At 42.5% G+C, this 20847-nt stretch overlaps 1 protein-coding gene across 4 annotated transcripts in view; it reads right to left on the reverse strand.

Annotated features, from left to right (window-relative positions):
* Window positions 1-5646: 5646 nt before the first annotated feature.
* Window positions 5647-20847, reverse strand: part of LOC105602333 (uncharacterized) — a 204780-nt gene continuing 189579 nt past the window's right edge. For all 4 annotated transcript variants that reach the window (XM_015101103.3, XM_015101102.3, XM_015101100.3 and 1 more), the window contains one exon: window positions 5647-6086. In XM_015101103.3, the coding sequence (XP_014956589.2) occupies window positions 5702-6086 (385 nt within the window). In that variant the 3' untranslated portion in view covers window positions 5647-5701. The remainder of the gene's footprint in view (window positions 6087-20847) is intronic.

A 20847-nucleotide genomic window follows, 5' to 3' on the forward strand; every position in this document is an offset into this window, starting at 1 on the left:
TTCTAGCATCAGGGTCTTTTCCAGTGAGTCGCCTCTTTGCATCAGGTGGCCAAAGTATTGGTGCTTCAGTGTTAGCATCAGTCCTTCCAATGAATATTCAGGGTTGGTTTTCTTTAGGATTAACTGGTTCAATCTCCTTGGTATCCAAGGGACTCCCAAGGCTACCAGGCCCTGCAGCATCTGGTCCTTTCCCACCTCGTCAGTATCACTCGGTTTCACCTCCCACAGCAGCCTCACTGACTTTCTGGTCCTCAAACACACCAAATTCATTTCCAAGTTGGGCCCTTTGCACTTGCTGTCCTTTCCCATTGGGAACCCTCACTGCACACATCCTGGGGTAACTCACGATTCCTCAAAGGGGACCTTCCTGACTCCATTATTTGTAGTAGTCCCTCAGGCTTCCCTGATGGCTCAGTGGTATAGAGTCTGCCTGCCAATATAGGAGCTGCAGGTTCGATCCCTGGGTCAGAAAGATCCCCTGGAGGAAGGCATGGCAGCCCACTTCAGTATTCGGAGAATCCATGGACAGAGGAACCAGGAACCCCTGGCTACAGTCCATGGTGTTGCAAAAGAGTTGGATACAACTTAGCAACTAAACAATGACAACATTTGAGTCCACATTCCTCCGTTTTATTTTCTGTTTGGTATGTATATATTGCCATTTATATTTGTTTCCTGGGACTGCTATATAAATTACCATAGAAGAGTATGGTTCAACAACAGAAACTCTAACAGTGCAGGCTGGAGTCTGAAATCAAGTCGTTGGCAGAACTGTTGTTCAATAGCTAAGTCATGTCTTACTCTTTGCAACCTATGGGATGCAGTACACCGGGCTTCCCTGTCTTTCACTGTCACCTGGAGTTTGCTCAAACTCATGTCTGTTGAGCCAGTGATGTCATCAGACCATTGCATCCTCACCAGGACTGTGCTCCTGAATGCTTTAGGGGAGAATCCTACAATCTTTCTTGCTTCTTCCTGCTTTTGGTAGTTCCAGGTGTGCTTGCTGTGGCTGCTTCACTCCACCCTGCATCCATCTTACGGCCTTTTTTCCCTCTCTCTGAGTGTGTCTCTCTTTTGTGTGTCTCTTACAAGGACACTTGAAATTGGCTTTAGGGCCCACCTAGATAATCCAGGGTGATCTGATCTCTAGATCCTTAATTATATCTGCAAAAGGCCATTTTCCCAAGTAAGCTCATATTCACAGGTTCCAGGAGTTGGGAGGGAGACATGTTTTGCGGGGGGCACCTATCAACATCTGCCTGACATCTTGTTTGTAAACTGTCCATCTTCCTTGAGCTAGAACACAAGCTCTATGACAACACTCTGATTTGTTTAACTAACTGCTGGTTCCCAGGATCTAGAACAGTAGAGCAGTAAAGCCTAGCCTACAATAAATACTCTGTAATTATTTGCTGAATGAATGAGAGATTGTTACCTTTAGTGAAAGAGAATACTTCTGGGGTCAGGGCGGGGAGGCAGCAGGATTCTATAAAAAATTTTTTTTAAATAGCTAAAATTTGCTGAATGAAAAGTAATTTGCCAGGATTCCAGAGTGATCAAATGGCAGGACCAGAATGCAAATCCAAGTATTCCTTGCTCCAAAATCTCTGTTGTTTAATACTAAATTTTACTGCTCCAAATCTCTGAATCTGATGTATGTCCCCTTTATTTCTTTGCTCACTCGCAGTATATGATTATGTGGTCAGGAAATGAGAATAACTCACTTACCTAGAAATAGGCTGACACTTTTTTTTAAGCAATGAGAACCTGTCTTTAAAAATATGAGAAAATAATATAGTGTAACCTAATTATAAGCATAACACTTTTAAAAGGTGCTAACATTATTTTTCCCCCAAAAGGGAATACCGGCTGGTTTATTAAGTTATACACAGTCAGATGTTAAATATATTTTGAACACTAAGTTTTTCCCTTTCAAGTCAGTGCACATAGACGAGAACCCTCAAAGAGACTAGTGCTTCTGGGGCTGAATTTAACACTATTTAAGGAAAGAAAACCTTAGCTAGGGGACATAGCTGTTAACATGGTGATTTGTAAAGCCTTAGATTTCTAATAGGGTCTGACTGTTTCAAGGAAAACATATTTTGTTTCTAGGTAACATTTCAAGTCTGATTATGAACAAATGCTACAAAATTGATCTGTAATGGGAAATACTGTTATGTCACAAAGCATTATCTATATGCTTAATGTGACTGAAAGCATTAATTGCTAGGAGCCAAAATCTGTCCAAGCAAAACATGAACATGTATTTTGTATCTCTTGTCTCTTACTGTAGATTTTCGAATGAATTCGAGTGTAACAAAGATGTAGTTAGAAAATCTGCACACCTGAAGGCTTTCTTCACCTGCTCGGATTACTGTACTTGTTCCTTGTTAGCAAATGCAGGAGTCCTAACTGCTCAGAAGTGCCCAGCAAACAGCAGATACATGCATGGCCACTTGTTAGTAGCTCAGCAAAAACATCTTGCAGAGTGGTGAATGGCTGACTGCATTTTAAAGTCTTTCTAGATTTATTTGGCCACCTTTACAGTAAAAGTCAGCTTCCTCCAACTACATGCAACTAAAATTTGGCTCTTTCTGTATTTTTTAAAAAATTCTCTCTGTAGTCTTAAAGCAAGTTCATAGTGCTAGCATTTCCCACCAAAAAACCAATGAGTACCATAACATCTAACACTTTGGCTCATGTTGAAGCATTACAATTTTGAGCAGTGGAAAGACTGTGTCATCAGCACTCAAACTCATGAGATTTACATGAACTTGGAGCCATTTCCAAGTATCCACCTGCACTCTCAAATATGGTCATTTGCAGGGTCCGGGACTGGGGAAACACACCCTAGGTATAATGCATTCCATCATCCCGTGTGCTTTAAGTGCCTCTCTGATTCTTCTCCTATAAAATAGTGCCCAATTTCCCACAGAGACTCATGAAAGAAAATGAATGTGAGGATTGGTTACTTTCCTACCTTGGAGGTATTCGTGTAGTGGGAGCACACAGTATTTCTTTTCTCCTACGTAAATACTAATAATACCTGTACCAGGCACCGTGCCCAGGACTTACATACACTAACTGTTGAACCCTCACAACAGCCCTCTGAGGTTGGTACTTGTAATAAAGAGGATATGTTGGGTTAAGCTGCAGTAAAAATCATTTCATCTCAGTGGTTTACAGCAACAGACAATTAATTTTTCCTTTCTCAAACTCTGCTTTGGTTCTGAGCAATTGTCCATGGCAGCTGTGGTGTGGGTTTCAGCAGGGTGTCTCTATAGCCACCCATGTCCACTGAGGAGTGGAGCACAGGCAAACAAACATGGCCACTCCTGAAGGTGACCCATGTCTCCCATTCATTGGTCAAAACAAGTCATGTGGGCACATGTCTCCCATTCATTGGTCAAAACAGGTCATGTGGCCACATCTAACTTCAGGGGAGTAGGAAGTGCAATCCTACTATTGCTCTGCGAGAGGGGTCAGGGTGTTAAAAACATTGGTGACTGGCACTCCTGGGTAACCAGTGGTAATAGTATGATTTTTTCCATTTTATAAGTGAGGGAATTTTAAGGGGAATTAATATCCAAAATAACACAGTTCATAAGTTAGGTGACTATATGATTGATTGGCCAGATCAGAATACCTTTGCCAATGAAAGGAGGGTTTTAATCAACACCTCCCTAAATCCTGAGCAGCCTGCACTGACCGCTTTGGGATTTACTGACCCTCTCTGTTCCTCCTCTGGCTGGGATCTTCTTCCTCCTCCTCCTGAACTGAGGTGTCCACAGCCAACAGACAAGGTGAGCAATGCACACGCAAGAACTCAAGAGCAGAGAAGTGAGACACACAAAAAGGGGGTTTTCCCCGATGCCCTTCCTGAGGAGGTCAAATGCCAGAGGTCAGATAAATCAACACCTGCCAACCAGGCTGCTGCTTAATGGTCTTGCCAAGATTAAGAATTCTTGTATGAAGTGTTTTAAAACCTAAAAATCAATCTATCACTAGGTGAAATTGAATGAATTAAATGACAAAGGAATAGCTTTTAATGTTGTTTTTATCATGGTCAGGGTATTCCAAAGCTAGTTGTATGTGGTGGTGATTTGAAACTCATTTCAAAAGCAGGTCGAGTCTTAGTACAATCAGAAACATTCAGGAAAGGTTATATTTTCAGAGGAAGAAACTGAGGCCCAGACAGATTAAGCTTGTGTGTTCCCTATCTCAGGACTGAGACAGAGGTTGGACTAGAACACCTTCCCCAACTCCAGTTGTTCTTTTTAAAACCTCAATGTTCTCATGTGAAAAATGGCAACAATAAATCCTACATTATAGAAGAGAAATAGGATGAATTAAGGTAACGGTCATAAAGCACTTTGTGTGGCCAGTGCGCAGGAAATGGTAAGCATTTTCATTATTATATCAAAGCAGGGTTCTTACATATTTCAGCATCAAAGGTTTATTTTTAGATTGCAGCACATTCCATTAGTGACTGATGGAGGTCATGAATTTATCAGAAAATTGTTAAAGGTGTGTTTGTTGTTTTAAATACAAAAAAGAAAGTTGTTCCTTTCTTTTTTTAAAGTTCACATATTACCAAAAAAAGACCTCATGTGGTTATATTAACTGTAAGAAGCTAAAGACATTTAAAGACTCTCATCAGATTAGTGGTTTTAAATCACAGCAAGTATGCGGCCATGCTGCTGGAGATAAAGATGCCTGTAGCCAGCATGCCCAGGTGAGTTGAGTTGAGAGACAACCCCACTCACTAGCTGAATGACTTTAGGCCAGTTATCGATACTTGCACCCTGCAAACCTCGTTTTCCTCTTTGAAAAAGGAGGGAAGAGCAGCACCAGCCTGGCTAGGTGGTGTGGGGGCTCAGTGAGACCCTGGGTGTGGAGCACTTTGCCCTGGGCCTGATTCACAGGGATGCTTGATTGGTGAAGCAAGGTGACACTCATAAAGGGTAAAAAATACCCTCTCCTTGGGGTGGAAAAAAACATGCTAAGGAATAAAAAGAAATCATCTAGAGAAGGAAATATTGCCATTTGCAGCAACAGGATGGACATAGAGAACATTATACTTAGCAAAGCAAGACAAAGACAAATATTATGTGATATCACTTATAAGTGGAGTCTAAAAAATAATACAAATGAATCCGTATACACAATAGAAACAGACTCACAGAGAAAACAAATTTTTAGTTACAAAAGAGGAAAAGGAATAGAGAGGGATAAATTAGGAGTATAGGAATAACGGATACAAACTACTGAGCATTAAATAGATAGGCAACATGGGATGTCCCCTGGTGGTGTAGTGGTTAGGATTCTGGGCTGCCCTGACCTGGCCTGGGTTCAGTCCCTGGTTGGGGAACTAAGATCCCTCCTGCAAGCTGCATGGCACAGCCCTCCCCACGCCCCAAAAAGATAAGCAACGAGATTTACTGTATAGTACAGGGAATTATACTGACTGAACTGAACAGGGAATTATATTCAACATCTTGTAATAACCTATAAATGGAAGATAATATGAAGCACATACATACATATATATTATATATATATATATAACTGAATCATTCTGCTGTACACCTGAAACCAACACAGCATAAATAAATCAAATGTAGTTCAATTAAACAGAAGAAACTGTTAAGAGGATCGTCTACACTTTATTTTCTGGCAGGCGTGACTCCCATACAGACGTTCACCCTGGAGCCGGGCTCATCAGCCGCAGGAGGCCCCTCCGGAAGTCTTCGGGAAGGCCCACCGGCTTGCTGGTGGCTGGATTGACAAAGACATGGACTGAAGACCCTGTGGTGCAGGCCGAAGAGGCAAAGTGAGCCAGCTTGGGGTGGCCGAAGAAGAAGCCATCGCTGAGGTCCCAGTGGCTGACGGAAGGCGTCTCCTTGGTGGGCTTAGGGGGGAACAGGGCAAGGCGGTAGTGCACGCTGGAGCGACCCACTTTCTCCACGGCCAGCGCGGCCACTGGGATCTGAGGAAAGCTGACCGGTGTGTGGAAGGTGCACTGGTTGGTCACCATGAAGCCCACCATGGGGGACGTCAGCAAGCCGGTTCTCAGGCCACAGTACCTGGGAAATTATATTACAGTGCTTATTCCAGGTCACCACAGTGCTGTCTCCCAGCCCAACCACTGAGTTTCAGCCTAGTGGGACCCAGCTTCAATGGGCCTAGAATCAAATCCCAGCTCTGCCCCTCACTGGCTGGGTTATCTTAGGCAAGTTACTTAACTTCTCTTTATTCCAGTTCCCACAATAATGTTTTGTTCACAACACTGGTACCTACTTCATAGGCTGACTGAGAATTAAATCATAAGTGTCATATAATAGTATAAAATGTAAGACACTAACAGTTCACAGATATAGTAAGTTCTCATTAAACACTAGCTATTATTATTAATATTGTGTCCTTCTTGTCTTCACTTCCCCTGGTAAAAAATCGGGTATTTTTGTGCAAATGAGAGAATTACTGTGTCTCTTACATCTGCTATGAGCTTGTAATCTCTTTAAGGACAGTGACTGTGTCTTAAGTTTGTTGACTAGAAATAAGGCTATATTTGAGATAAAAGATGGCTCACTGGGTAAAGAATCTGCCTGACAATGCAGGAGACCCAGGAGTTCGATATCTGGGTGGGGAAGATCCCCTGGAGTAGGCAATGGCAGCCCACTCCAGTATTCTTGCCTTAAAAATCCCACAGACAGAGGAGCCTGGAGGGTGACAGTGCATGGGGTCACAAACCATCAGACGCAGCTGAGCAACTGGGCACTACTGAGATAAATGCAGAGGTTGAGCAAAGTCAGAAATAAACAGCACCACACTTGGTTATCTCTTCCTTCTTCTCCAAAGAAGTCTACTTATGATTTAAACAGGTTAATCATGTTGTCTTTTTTTCTTTTTGAGAAAATTAAGACTGAATGTGAGAATTTGCTGTAAGAAAACAATTGTGGATCCTATAAAGGTTTGCCTACAAAGCTGCTCACGTGTTTCACAGAAGCAAGCTACGCGTCTCCTTCCAGGGAGGGCGCCGTGGGTGCCAGGGGCCAGCCACCTGAGCATCCACTGGTGTCACCCATCACGACATTAGATACATTCGTTTATTGACATGGAAAGTCATTAGTGGAAAAGATCATATTACAGAACAGCATGTAGCATTTGATCCCGTTTGTTTTTATAGGAACATACTGGCTTATGTCCTTATTGCCTAGAAAGAAACTCTGAAAGGATAGACTCCCAAATAGTTTCAGTAGTGATCCAGCAGTGGAATTTTGGATATTTTTTTCTTCCTTTGGTTTGTATAAATTTTCCAGAATGAACATGATTTGCCTTTGAAAGAATTTTTTTAAAGTGCTATTTTGTTCAAATGTCTGAATATGAATTTCATTTCTCCAAAGGAGCACTGGAGAGACAAGCAGGCTGGAGAAGTAAGGCTCCTTCTTCTTCCCACTGGGATCCTGCCCCTGGCTGCACTGCCTGAGGAGCCTCCCTCCTGAACGAGAGAGAAGGAAAAGGGAAGAGGAGAAGAAAACCCAGCTCTTCAGTGTGACTGAGATCCAGTGAGAACCAAATTCTCCCATTTTTATTTCCCAGGCTTCTTTTCTGCAATTGCTCTCCTAGTTCCCTGCCACCTTTTCCTCATTCTTCTCAGGCACTGACAGTAAAGAAATAGTGCCTCCTCCCACTGAGGGTGTAGCGTTTCCTGAGCTCCCTGCAACTCTGAGCCAGGCCACCAAACCTTTAAATAATTAAAATGCAGGAGTACTTTCAAACAATGAAATTGATGAGCACCTGGTCACCAGGGCTGCACTGAGTGTTTTACATTTTGTTATTCATCTTCAAAACCATCCTCCAAGGTAGATCTTATTTCCCCATTGTATAGGAAAGAAAGTAGAGCAGGGAGGCTGGATGAATTTCCTAAAGGCATGCATTTGTACAGTTAAGTGGTAGTCCAGGCCCAAAATTAGGCTCTGGAGAGCCAAAGCACTTGTTTGTCCTTCATTCTGGCTTAGTAGATAAAGTAGGGGAAGCCAAAATCTACATTTTAGTCCCGTGAATGAATTGCATTTTCTTTACGTGTTCCTTTGACTTTAAAAATGATATTTTCTTTAAGAGCTGAGTGATGGCTTCATTACATTTGGATAACAGACTTCCTGTTTGTTAAGTTCATAACCAATTTGATTTGACTGGTGGTGACCATAGGGTATTTGGGCTTCCCAGTTGGTTCACTGGTAAAGAATCCACCTGCCAATGCAGGAGACAGAGGAGACACGGGTTTGATCTTTGGGTCCGGAAGCTCCCTTGGAAGAGGGCATGGCAACCCACTCCAGTACTCTTGCCTGGAAAATTCCATGGACAGAGGAGCCTGGCGGGCTGCAGTTTATGGGGCTGCAAAGAGTTGGACACGACTGGGCATCAATGACCACAGGGTACTCAGTAAGAATTTTCCCACCATTCCATCTTTTTTAGGTTTTAATCTTTATCAGAGTTTATACACATGAACATTAAAAAGTCAAACTGTTGCTTGCAGCTTATTACAAAACCAGTGGTTCTCTGGCTGTTTATACCATTGGTTACAGTCTAGGTCAGGGGCTGTTAGTAAATTCATTCATTCCACAGCCTCCACAGTTCACCTGCTCTTTGTTAGATGCTGAGGCTACAACACTGAGTAAGAGAGGATTCCTGTCCTCAGGAGCTCTCAATTTCAGGGCAGTGGTGGGGCCGGACGTGTCCATTGTTGACCTCTATTTGGCCAGAAGGTGCCTGTTGTTTTGTTCTGGCTCCCCTTCCACTTTCTTTTTGTCTCCCTTTCTTCCTTTCCTCAGCAAACATTTACTGTCCACTTCTGTGTTCCAAGCACAGAAGAGAGAGCCATGAACAGTTAGCAGGCGACAGTCCATGCCCTCACATGGCCATGGTCTGGAAGGGGGCACACTCAGAACTCAGGGTGACGAGCACTAGGCAGGGGAAGCAGGGGCTCTGGGAGCTTGTAGCATGCTGGCTGGCTCCTTGCTTGGTATCAGGGAAGACCCTCTGAGGAAGTGACAGCTAAGCTAATAAGCTAAGGAGAAAATGTACAAACTTTTCAAGTGAACAGTTGGGGGAACAGCTTTCCAGAGAGAGGAATGGCCTATGTGATAGCCCAGAGGCCAGAGACCTCTGGGGGCATGTCCCAGAGACAACACAAGTCCCAGATGGCTGCAACACAGACTGCAAGAGGCAGCTGGGGAGCAGGCAGGAGGCAGACTGGGGAGGGTCTTGGTAAGGAATTTGGATTTTATCCTGGGGCATTGGGAAGCCACTGAAGGCAGAGTGTTTTTCATTTGCTCAGTCAAGTCTGACTCTTTGTGACGCCATAAACTGCAGCAAGCCAGGCTTCCCTGTCCTCAACTATCTCCCTGAGCTTGCTCAAACTCATGTCCATTGAGGTAGTGATGCCATCCAACCATCTTATCCTCTATCATCCATCCCCTTCTCCTGCCTTCAATCTTTCCCAGCATCAGGGTCTTTTCCAATGAGCCAGCTCTTCGAATCAGCTGGCCAAAGGATTGGAGCTTCAGCTTCATCAGGCCTTTCAATGAATATTCAGGGTTGATTTCCTTTAGGATTGATTGATTTGATCTCCTTGCTGTCCAAAGGATTCCTCTCAAGAGGCAGGCAGGGAGAGGCAAGATCAGATTGATTTAGTAAAACTGAATCAAATTGAACAATGGATTAGATGGAAACGTGATGTGTGCAGAAGAATAATTAGATAACTACAGGGTTCTGGCAAAAAATGATGGTGCCTGGGACTAGGATGATGACAGCAGAGACTTAATGCTTTGAACAGGTTGAGCTGAGGTGCCTGTGAGATCCTAAGATGATACGCACAATAGGGATAACAATACCTCTGAGTGAGTGAGTAGAAGTTGCTCAGTCGTGTCTGAATCTTTGCAACCCCATAGACTGTAGCCCACTAGGTTCCTCTGTTCATGGGATTTTCCAGGCAAGAATACTGGAGTGGGTAGCCATTCCCTTCTCCAGGAGATCTTCCCAACCCAGGAATTGAATCCAGGTCTCCCACAGTGCAGGAGGATTCTCTACCATCTGAGCCACCAAGGAAGCCCTAGCTACAATTTATTTAGCCCTGCACGACACACGAGGCCTTCCATGGATTATATATTCAGGAGGCATCTGAATCTATGGGTCTGATGCTCAGAAAAAGGTTTGGGCTGCAGACAGGAGTAGAGCTCAGATCTAACATCAGGGTCTAGGCAGGGAGGGTGAAGAGTGGAAGCCACTAGCATAACACACTCATTGTGGCGGGCCTGTGGTGAGCTGGAAAGCAAATGCCCAGTCTGACCTCACGCAAATTCAGACTCTAAAAGATACTGATGTTAAAAAGAAATACTCAGGCTCAAATAGAGTCATGGCTCCTTCAGACAGCAAACCAAGACTGCACTGCAATTTCAATCCCTCCTAGAAACGTGACCTTTGAAACAGTCAATCTGAGAAGTCCAATCTACGGGAGTGAGGTTGGTCTGCATGATAAAGACCCCTGCTGCTCCCTGCCCCCAAAAGAAGACACTGTGGCCTGAAACAATCCTTTCTTCTCTTCGGCTGATACCTTCTTGACCCATCCTCCTTTAACCTATAAACATCTTCCATTTTATACCACTCGTCAGAGCCTCTTTCTATTTAACTAGATGGGGTGAATAAAGCCAATTCGATCTTCAAATTTACTCAGTTGAATTTTTTGTTTTTGTTTTTGTTTTTTTTTTAACACTGGGCAGACTAAGTAAAATTCATGTGTGTACTGTCTGGATTTGTCTTTCTGGTTCCTGGTTTGTGACCCGTGGGAGAGACTAAATCAGGTGAGAGGGAGGGCCTAGAAGAGGATGTAGCGGGGTGGGGGGTGAGGACTGAAATCAAGCCCAGATTCAGCCTGCCACACAAAAAACCTGTCTTTGAATACGTTCTCAATGGATATTTCTTGGGATACCACAAACAACTGATAAAGTGATTGTGACGCTGCCTAATAATTGAGTGAGGTGAATGCCCATCTTCTATGCTTTCTTACACTTGCTTTATAAAGTAACTTTTAGCATAAAGGGAGGTTTGACTTGGAAGGCCCCTTGGGACTCACTTGGTACAGGGGCTCCCCAACACTAGCATGGGGCTCAGAATCTCCTGGGGAACCTGCACAACATCCAGATCCCCGGCGTCCTCAGACCTCCTGAATCCATATACAGGGCATCCCGATTCTGCCAAAGTCCCCGTGATTCTGATGCACACCTAGCATGGAGCTGTTCCTCTAGGGCTACCCTCTCAGATAAGGAAACTGCCCAAAGAGATGAAGTAAGCTGCTCATCTGCACACAGCTAGAAAAGGACAGGGTCTGTCTACACTCTGTGGTCACTCCAGCCCTTTCCACTAACCTCCTCAGCCCCAGACACAGCCCCAGCCCAGGCTTGGAGGCCAGTGTGTCTCTGGGACATTTGCGGCTCAGAATCAGATCAACTGTCCACGATCTCACCCTGACACTGCACCCGACTCCACCAGCTGGGCTTGGTCGTCTCTTACTCCCCTTAGCCAAGCTCCTGTCTCCTTCCTTGAGTCTACGCCTATGTTCTGCCTTGACCCTAGTGCGGAGGCCTGCCTTGGTGCCTCGCCTCCCTGGTTGCCTCCAGAGCAGGAGCTGTGCACACTTGAGGGACATGGTGCCTTTGGGTCTGTGTGAGCACACAGTCTTGTTGCCTCCTGAGGTCTGGAGAGAAGCGCCTGTCAGATGGTAGGAGGCCAGTGGGCATATGGCACAAATAACACCTTTCAGAGAGGTGAGGCTATTTTTGTCACTTGCCATAAATAGCATAGGATGGGCCACGGCTTGTGGTCAGTTACCTGACATGTCAAGGCAGGATTCTGGCAGGAAGTCCATCCCCACACTCCCTAAAACTAAGAATAAGCACAAGCTGGGCAGCGTGACCCCTTGACTGTGCCGAGTCCTGAGGGAGCGTCATGTAAGCTGCTGAAGAGAGACTCGGGCCAAGGGAATCTGCACAGAGAGGCCCTGGCTTGGGTGGTGTCAGGAGGTTATGTGGTTACAAGGAGAAACACATATTTAGAAATACAGACCTGGGGAAAAAATGCCTTAAATGTGAACATGTATAGAGCTAAAAGATTAAGCTGATGAAGCTCACACTTAGGAATATACTCTGAATGTCTTTATATAAATAATTTATCTTCAGTCAAGCTTCTTTGGATATTGCCTTTACAGAATGATTTTGGTCTACAGGGGCTAATTGAAAGTAATTGTATGCAAGTCCCTATGTCAACCATTTCTATTGACCTTGGCCCGCAGTGTAAAACACTGGTTAAGAGCTCAAGTCATTAGACCTGGGTTTGAATTACAGCTCTGCTGCTGTGTGACTTCAAAGAGTCACTCAACATCCCAGAGGCTCAATTTTTCTCATTTCTAAAACGAAGACAGCAACACAGACATGACAGGATTTTTTGTGACGATTATATAAGGCAATGCATATCTTATATGTCTTGGCCAATTACTGCAACTTAAAGATTTTTGTCGTTATTTTTGTTTGTTTTTTAAACTTTTTAAACAATTTTGGCCTCTAGGGGTAGAAATTTACATCTGTTTTTGGGTCAAATGTTTCCTTTATTTAGGGAAGACCGCTTGTATCAAAACCCTGGCAGCCAACCTGCCTGTAGACATGGTGTTCTCACAGGAGAACTATCAAAACGGCCAGTGTATTGTTTCTTCAAGTGGTTTTAAGAGCAGCAGAGGGGAGAATCAGGTGAGCAGAGCAAGAGAGCAAGGACAGGATGGATGAGACATGGCAACTACTGCACTTTAGGAACTTCGAGAAAAGGCTGAGAAATGCTTTGAAGGGGACGTAGAACAGGTTTAGCAACTGAACCAAGTAACTTTGAGCCAGTGTACTTTGCATAGAAAATTTACAGAATTTAATGATTGCTGCAGTGTCATAACAGACAAGAATTTACTCAAGAGGTAAATGGAAGCTGTTTAGTCCCTCTGTGCCAATGATGCAATCATACCAATTTGCGGAGCTAATCTTTCTCATGCTAGTAAAGTAATGCTCAAAATTCTCCAAGCAAGGCTTCAGCAATACGTGAACCATGAACTTTCAGATGTTCAAGCTGGTTTTAGAAAAGGTAGAGGAACCAGAGATCAAATTGCCAACATCTGCTGGATCATCAAAAAAGCAAGAGAGTTCCAGAAAAACATCTATTTCTGCTTTACTGACTATGCCAAAGCCTTTGACTGTGTGGATCACAATAAACTGTGGAACATTCTGAAAGAGATGGGAATACCAGACCACCTGACCTGCCTCTTGAGAAATCTATATGCAGGTCAGGAAGCAACAGTTAGAACTGGACATGGAATAACAGACTGGTTCCAAATAGGAAAAGGAGTATGCTAAGGCTGTATATTGTCACCCTGCTTATTTAACTTATATGCAGAGTACATCATGAGACACGCTGGGCTGGAGGAAGCACAAGCTGGAATCAAGATTGCCGGGAGAAATATCAATCACCTCAGGTATGCAGATGACACCACCCTTATGGCAGAAAGTGAAGAACAACTAAAGAGCCTCTTGATGAAAGTGAAAGAGGAGAGTGAAAAAGTTGGCTTAAAGCTCAACATTCAGAAAACGAAGATCATGGCATCTGGTCCCATCACTTCATGGCAAAGAGATGGGGAAACAGTGGAAACAGTGGTTGACCTTATTTTTCTGGGCTCCAAAATCACTGCAGATGGTGACTGCAGCCATGAAATTAAAAGACACTTACTCCTTGGAAGGAAAGTTATGACCAACCTAGACAGCATATTAAAAAGCAGAGACATTACTTTGTCAACAAAGGTCTGTCTAGTCAAGTCTATGGTTTTTCCAGTGGTCATGTATGGATGTGAGAGTTGGACTGTGAAGAAAGCTGAGTGCCAAAGAATGGATGCTTTTGAACTGTGGTGTTGGAGAAGACTCTTGAGAGTCCCTTGGACTGCAAGGCGATCCAACCAGTCCATCCTAAAGATCAGTCCTGGATGTTCATTGGAAGGAGTGATGTTAAAGTTGAAACTCCAATACTTTGGCCATCTGATGCAAAGAGCTGACTCACTGGAAAAAACCCTGATGCTGGGAAAGATTGAGGGCAGGAGGAGAAGGGGACGACAGAGGATGAGATGGTTGGATAGCATCACCAACTCAATGGACATAGGTTTGGGTGGACTCTGGGAGCTGGTGACGGACAGGGAGGCCTGGCATGCTGCGGTTCATGGGGTCGCAATGAGTCAGACACGACTGAGCAACTGAACTGAACTGAAGTGAATCCTTCTCAGCAGAAAATGGTAAACCAACCTTCGCTGCATCTTAAGTCTTACTGACCTAACCACATCACTGGGTTTGGTGCTGGTGATACGGTAGCATTGGGTCCTCTTCCCTGGCAGAGCTTACAGTTAAAGAAAGGCCATAAAAAATATAAGCTGAGGGGAGGTGCTCTGCAGGAGATAGACATGGCTGTATGAGATGCTGTAACAAGGGAGTCTGAACCAGGTGGAGGCAGATGGGAGTGCAGAGCTCCTGAGGAACTGAAGGAAGGCCAATGAGGCCCTGTGGCTGGACCACAGGACAGGAGGGGAGAATGGAAGCGGGTGAGGTATGGGAGAAAGGCTGGGTCTGATCCTGTACCGATCAGATTTTAACCTAACAGAATGGGAAGCCACTGTTGAGGTTTAAAGAGGAGGGAGAGTCGTGATCATGTCAGCATTTCAAGATTAACCCTTCAGGGAATGGATGGGAAAGGCAAGAGTGGAGGTAGAGGTACAGGAGGCAACTGAGAGCTGGGATTGGGGGCGGTACTGGGCTTGTGGTGCCAAAGATATTCAAGATGGGGCTCAAAGGACCCACAGCTGGGCCTCCCTGGCTGTCTGGCTTCCACCTCTCACAAACGGCACCTACCGCAGAAACAGGGGTCTCCACCATTCAGATAGCCTTTGAGACTATGATGAGACCTTGGGTTCCTCACTGTAACACCACCCTCCCCAGGTTGATTTCTGCCTTGGTTAACTGTCATTTGGCATGGCAGTACTGTGGTCTTGTCTCACTAGGTTTTTTAGGTTTTCCAAGTAGTTGAGGAATATTATTCCAAACCCAAGGGGAAATGACTACATAGACAAATGAATGTATTTGCAAACTTTTCAGCTATTTTGCTCCTGAAAGGGAGAGCGAGGCAGTTAAGATAAAAATAGGAAGAAATATTTTCTGACAGCCTCACAGTTTGAATAAGCATGACCTGAAGAATACTGAGTTTTCCTTTGGTTAGTTTCATGTTGCTTTTAAGCATGTTTTGGCTTTATTTTAAAGGACAAATGATTTTTAAAAAGGACAAATGATATAATAAGTAACAAGAAGGATTTCTTAGACTTTTAAAGTCAAGTAAGATGTGAGACTGAATAAATAAACAAGCCTTTACCTCACATTATGTTTTCTTGCCACTTGGCAATATTTTTTTTTAAATTGAAATATATATAAATAAACTGGGTTGCCTATCTCTGAATATAAAAAGCTGATATAATGAGTTGGCAGTAGCTCACATTAGGAAAATGCTCAGCCGCAGCTGCCTGCAGATCATCGCAGTTTTCAAAGTGCACGCACTGGGTCCCCAAACTCAGCAAAACTAATGAAAATCATCTGCTGTTAGAGCAGAACAATTTCTTTGCAACCGTGTTCTCCCAAGAAGTTCATTCTGGTAAATCAGTGTCAAGATGACAAGAAAGTCCAACATATCTCAAGAGCCACAATCTATAACAAGCAAAAGTCCTCAAAGCCGTGCTCAGAAACAATATTAAAGGATTTGATGAAGAATTCAAGACTCAGAAATGAAGGATGTGAAACAAATTCATTAAAACATTTTGAATAAAAATTAGAAGACTGTGACATGATGCTCAATTCACAGGAAAACACAGTCTCAAAGGGTAAACGTAATAGATGATGGTCAGATAATTTTGTTAGATGTCCAGAAGCAGAGTCAACTGTGAGCGAAGGCCGAGAGAAAATAGATTAGGGTCAACTTTGACTCCACACACTAACGATACTACTACTGCTGTGCTTTTTGTCTTTGTTAGAGTTGCTCTTTGAGTGAGAGAGTTCAAAGGAAGCATCTTTGAAAAGTGACTATTAGATCTTCCAGTTTCTCAAAATTAAGCAGACCAGGGATATGGTGATAGTTCCTGGGCCCATTAAAAAAAAGGAGAACAGAAGTTAAGAAAGGTGTTTATGCATTCCATGAGGTCCCTAACATACAACTTCTTCCAATCAGTTATGGGCACCCAAGTGCATGGACTGACTGGGAATCCTCTGAGCTGGGTACATGCATTCTTCAGTAATCTCTTTCTGTGGCCAAAGCTCAAAGTTCTTTCAACTTCCTACATCACACTCTGTGGAATTAAGAAAAGAAAAATTCCTTATCTTCCATTCTAAGTCTTCTCCAACTTTTGTTTTCTCTAGATGGAAAGCCCTCAGAGAGTTATTGCTGAGTTATTGCATAACTCAGAGATCCCCAGAATTAACATTTTGATACACATCTTTTGATGTGATGAGCCTCTTGATGAAAGTGAAAGAGGAGAGTGAAAAAGTTGGCTTAAAGCTCAACATTCAGAAAGCGAAGATCATGGCATCCGGTCCCATCACTTCATGGCAAATAGGTGGGGAAACAATGGAAACATTGCCAGACTTTATTTTTTGGGGCTCCAAAATCACTGCAGATGGTGATTGCAGCCATGAAATTAAAAGACGCTTACTCCTTGGAAGGAAAGTTATGACCAATCTAGATAGCATACTGAAAAGCAGAGACATTACTCTGCCAACAAACGTTCGTCTAGTCAAGGCTATGGTTTTTCCTGTGGTCATGTATGGATGTGAGAGTTGGACTGTGAAGAAGGCTGAGCACTGAAGAATTGATGCTTTTGAACTGTGGTGTTGGAGAAGACTCTTGAGAGTTCCTTGGACTGCAAGGAGATCCAACCAGTCCAGTAGGAGAAGGGGACGACTGAGGATGAGATGGCTGGATGGCATCACTGACTCGATGGACGCGAGTCTGAGTGAACTCCGGGGGATGGTGATGGACAGGGAGGCCTGGTGTGCTGCGATTCATGGGGTCGCAAAGAGTCGGACACGACTGAGCGACTGAACTGAACTGAACTGACACATCTTTTCAGACTCTTTTCCAGAAAAGGAGATTTTTGTTTTGTTCTGAATAAAACAGATCATACTGCAATTTGCTTGCTTCAGTCAATTATATATTATGAATTTGTTTCTATGCCGATATATGTAGTTTTAATGACTGCTAAGTATACCCTTGTATGGATGTAATATTTAGTAAATCAACCCCAAAGCAATTAAAAACTTGTTTTGAAGTGCTTTTCAACTTACAGAAAAGTTTGCAAAAACAGTATAAGACTCCTGCATAACTACTGTACAGAGTCATCCATTCTTAACATTTTGTCACGTGTGCTTTAGCATTAACATTTATTACTTCTGAATTACCTGAGAGTAGGTTGTATATGTCATGCCACTTTTCCCTAAATATTTCAATGTGTGTTTCCTAAACACAAGGATAGTCTCTTCTATAACTACAGGAGAACTATCATATTCAGGAAATTTAACAATGGTCTAATCCTTCTGGTAATCTATAGTTTATATTCCAAATTTACCAATTGTTTCAATAGGTAAAGTTCATAGAGGAACTTCTATGGTGGTCCAGTGATTAAGAATCTGCCTTGCAGAGCAGAAGACATAGGTTTGATCCCCAGTGGGGAAACTAAGATCCCACATGCTATAGAGCAACTGAGCCCTATGCCACAACTAGAGAGTTCATGCACCACAAAGAAAGATCCCACCTAAGGCAGAAAAGATCCCACATGTAGCAAACAAGACCCAGTGCAGCCAAATAAATAAATAATGGTTTTAAAAGAAGAAACTTCTTTTTCCTGGTGCAAGATCTAATCCCAGATCATGTGTTACATTTAGTTATCATAGCTTTTTGGTCATCTTTTAATCTGGAACAGTCCTTCAGTCTGTCTTGATCTTTTATGACATTGGTATTTTTCTGATGAATACAAGCTAGTTATTGTATAGTATGACCCATTATGTGGGTCTGTATGATGACCCCCTCATGGTTGGATTCAGGTTGGAACACTATACATACATCAATGGGCCCTTTTCAGGCTTCATATCCAGAGCCACAAGATGTCCATTTGTCCTTATTGGTGATGTAGATTTGATCACTTCATTAAAATATTTATTGCTTACTTTTTCTATTGTATAGTTTCCCTTTTGTCTATTTTTTAAATTGTGGTAAACACAAAATTTATCATTTTGGACATTTTTAAAGGGTACAGTTCATTGGCAGAAAGTATTGATACATTTATATTTTTATGCATCTGCTCTATAATATTCATATTTCCTTTTAACAAGTAATCTGTGGAAAGACACGAAGATGATCTTGGTCTCCTGCTCAAATACTGTCCTTAATATCCTTTCCTCCTACCTCCTAATTCTCGATCTAGGGCTCACTGATGATTCATGCTGAGATTAAAGACCAAGTCTTGACATTAACCCCAGCCCTTTCCCCTTTGCCTTCCCCTCATTCCACAGACAAGGGCACAAAGTTTTTCTAGTTGCTGGCTCTGGATCTGGAGAGAGAAATGCTGACCTGGATGATTTCCAACAGCCATTTCTGCACTAAACTGCTATAATTCTTTACAAAAATAGTCATGCCTTTCCTGGTATCATGTTCAGTTCTTCAAACAACTCTTGGTTCTCTACTCTGGGCCAGGCTCTATGCTGGATGTCAAGAAATAAAAATGGATAAAGCAACAGTGCCTTCTCTTGAGCTGCTTGCATTTTGATGGGAGACACACAAATGGTACCTACAATGCAGTGTGGGCACTCTGGGCATGGAGGTGGCCCAGAGCACAACGGAAACACACTGTTACAAGACTGAAAAGGCAAGCCACAGACTGGGAGAAAATACTGGACAAACCTATCCAACAAAGGACTTGGATCTAGAATATATAAAATATACTTACAAGTTAATAATAAGACACACAAGACAATTTTTAAATGTGCAAGATTTGAATAGATACTTCACCAAAGAAGATACATGAGTGGCAATAAGAAGAAGAAAAGATGTCCAATATTATTAGTCATTAGGGGAAAGACAATTAAAACCACAATGAGATATCCATTGAACACCCACTAGAATGGCTAAAATGAATGAGATACACTGTATCAGGTGTTGACAATGATGCAGAGGATGGATTGGAGTTCTCATATACTGATGATGGGAATGGAAAAAGATACAGCTGCTTGGAAAAATACTTTGCCAGTTTCCTGAAGAAAAGGCAAAAATACACCTACCATATGACACAGCTGCTCGGTTCTTAGGTAATTATCCAAGAGAAATGAAAGCATTTCTACACAAAAGCTCATACATGAATATTCACAGCAGCTTTATTTGTAGTAGCTGGAAAGCCCAAATGTTGGACCACAAGTGTGGTACATTCATACTGTAGAATACTATTCATCAACAAAAGGAAATGAACATAATACAACAAGGATTAAACTCAGAGTAATTACGCTGAGTCAAAGAAGTCAGACCAAAACAAAAGTACATACTGTATGATTCAACTTACATAAATTTCTAGAAAATGCAAACTAATTTCTAGTGAAAGAAAGCAAATAAATGGACTGGCAGGAGGGATTACCAAGAGAGCACCAGGGAACTGCGCGTGGTGTTCCTTTTCTTAACTGAAGTGAGGATTTCATGAGTGTACAAATATGCCAAAACCCCTCAAATTGTGCACTTTAAATATGTGCAGCTTATTTTGTCAAAGCTGTTTGGAAAAATACAATGACAAGAAATATTACAATATCTTAGCAATAGCAAATATGCTAATATCTAAACAAAATCAGTCTCTGATTATAGGATGGTGGAATTATTAACAAGGACTCTTTTCTTCTCATCCTTTTCTGAATTTTCCAAATTGTCCAAAATGAGCAGGCTATACTATCTAAATCAAAAAAGCTACTTTTGCAGAAAAAGAGTTAGATACACAAAGAAATCTGGAGAAAACAGTCTGTACTTATGAACTTTAAGACTAGTGGGTGAAAAAAAATCAAAGACACGGCACTTTTCAAATGACAAAAAAAGAGCCTCTATTCTTTCAGAAGTTAAGATAGACCAGAGGGGACCGTGATTTTATATGCTCCACAAAAATAAAAATATCTAAGTTAAAGCCATCTATGGAAAAGGCACCATATTAACAAAACGCATCATTTAGCCGGACTGTTCAGCTCAAATGTCTTTCAAATACATCAGTGGGAGGTTGGTGCAGGGAACCAGGAAAAGGAAGAGACAATGCCAGACAGCAAAAGAGGTGAATTTTTACATGATGTCATGACCTTTTATTTCTTGAGTTCACCCAGAAGTATAAAGATTAAAGAAAAATCCAACATAATTAGCAAGTAACCTGCATTGCATATCCTTAAAAAGAGTACATACTGCAAAGGACAAGTTAAGCCATGGAAAATGCTATTCCATATCTGACCAAATATGGTTGAGAATCATTACTCTGGGTTTCCACTCTTGGAAATGTTTGCTACATCTGTCTGTACTGGGTTGAGGATTCACTCTGAATTTTCACTAATAGTGAAAATAATAATTTTAAAAAGCTTTCAGGGAACATATTTAACCTAATTAGACAGTAAATACTTTTTAAAGCCTGCAGTGCATTAATTATTTGGATATCAAGAACTGAGGCTT

This window comes from Ovis aries, chromosome 15, assembly GCF_016772045.2.
Source record: "Ovis aries strain OAR_USU_Benz2616 breed Rambouillet chromosome 15, ARS-UI_Ramb_v3.0, whole genome shotgun sequence".
Classification (NCBI taxonomy): Eukaryota; Metazoa; Chordata; class Mammalia; order Artiodactyla; family Bovidae; genus Ovis; species Ovis aries.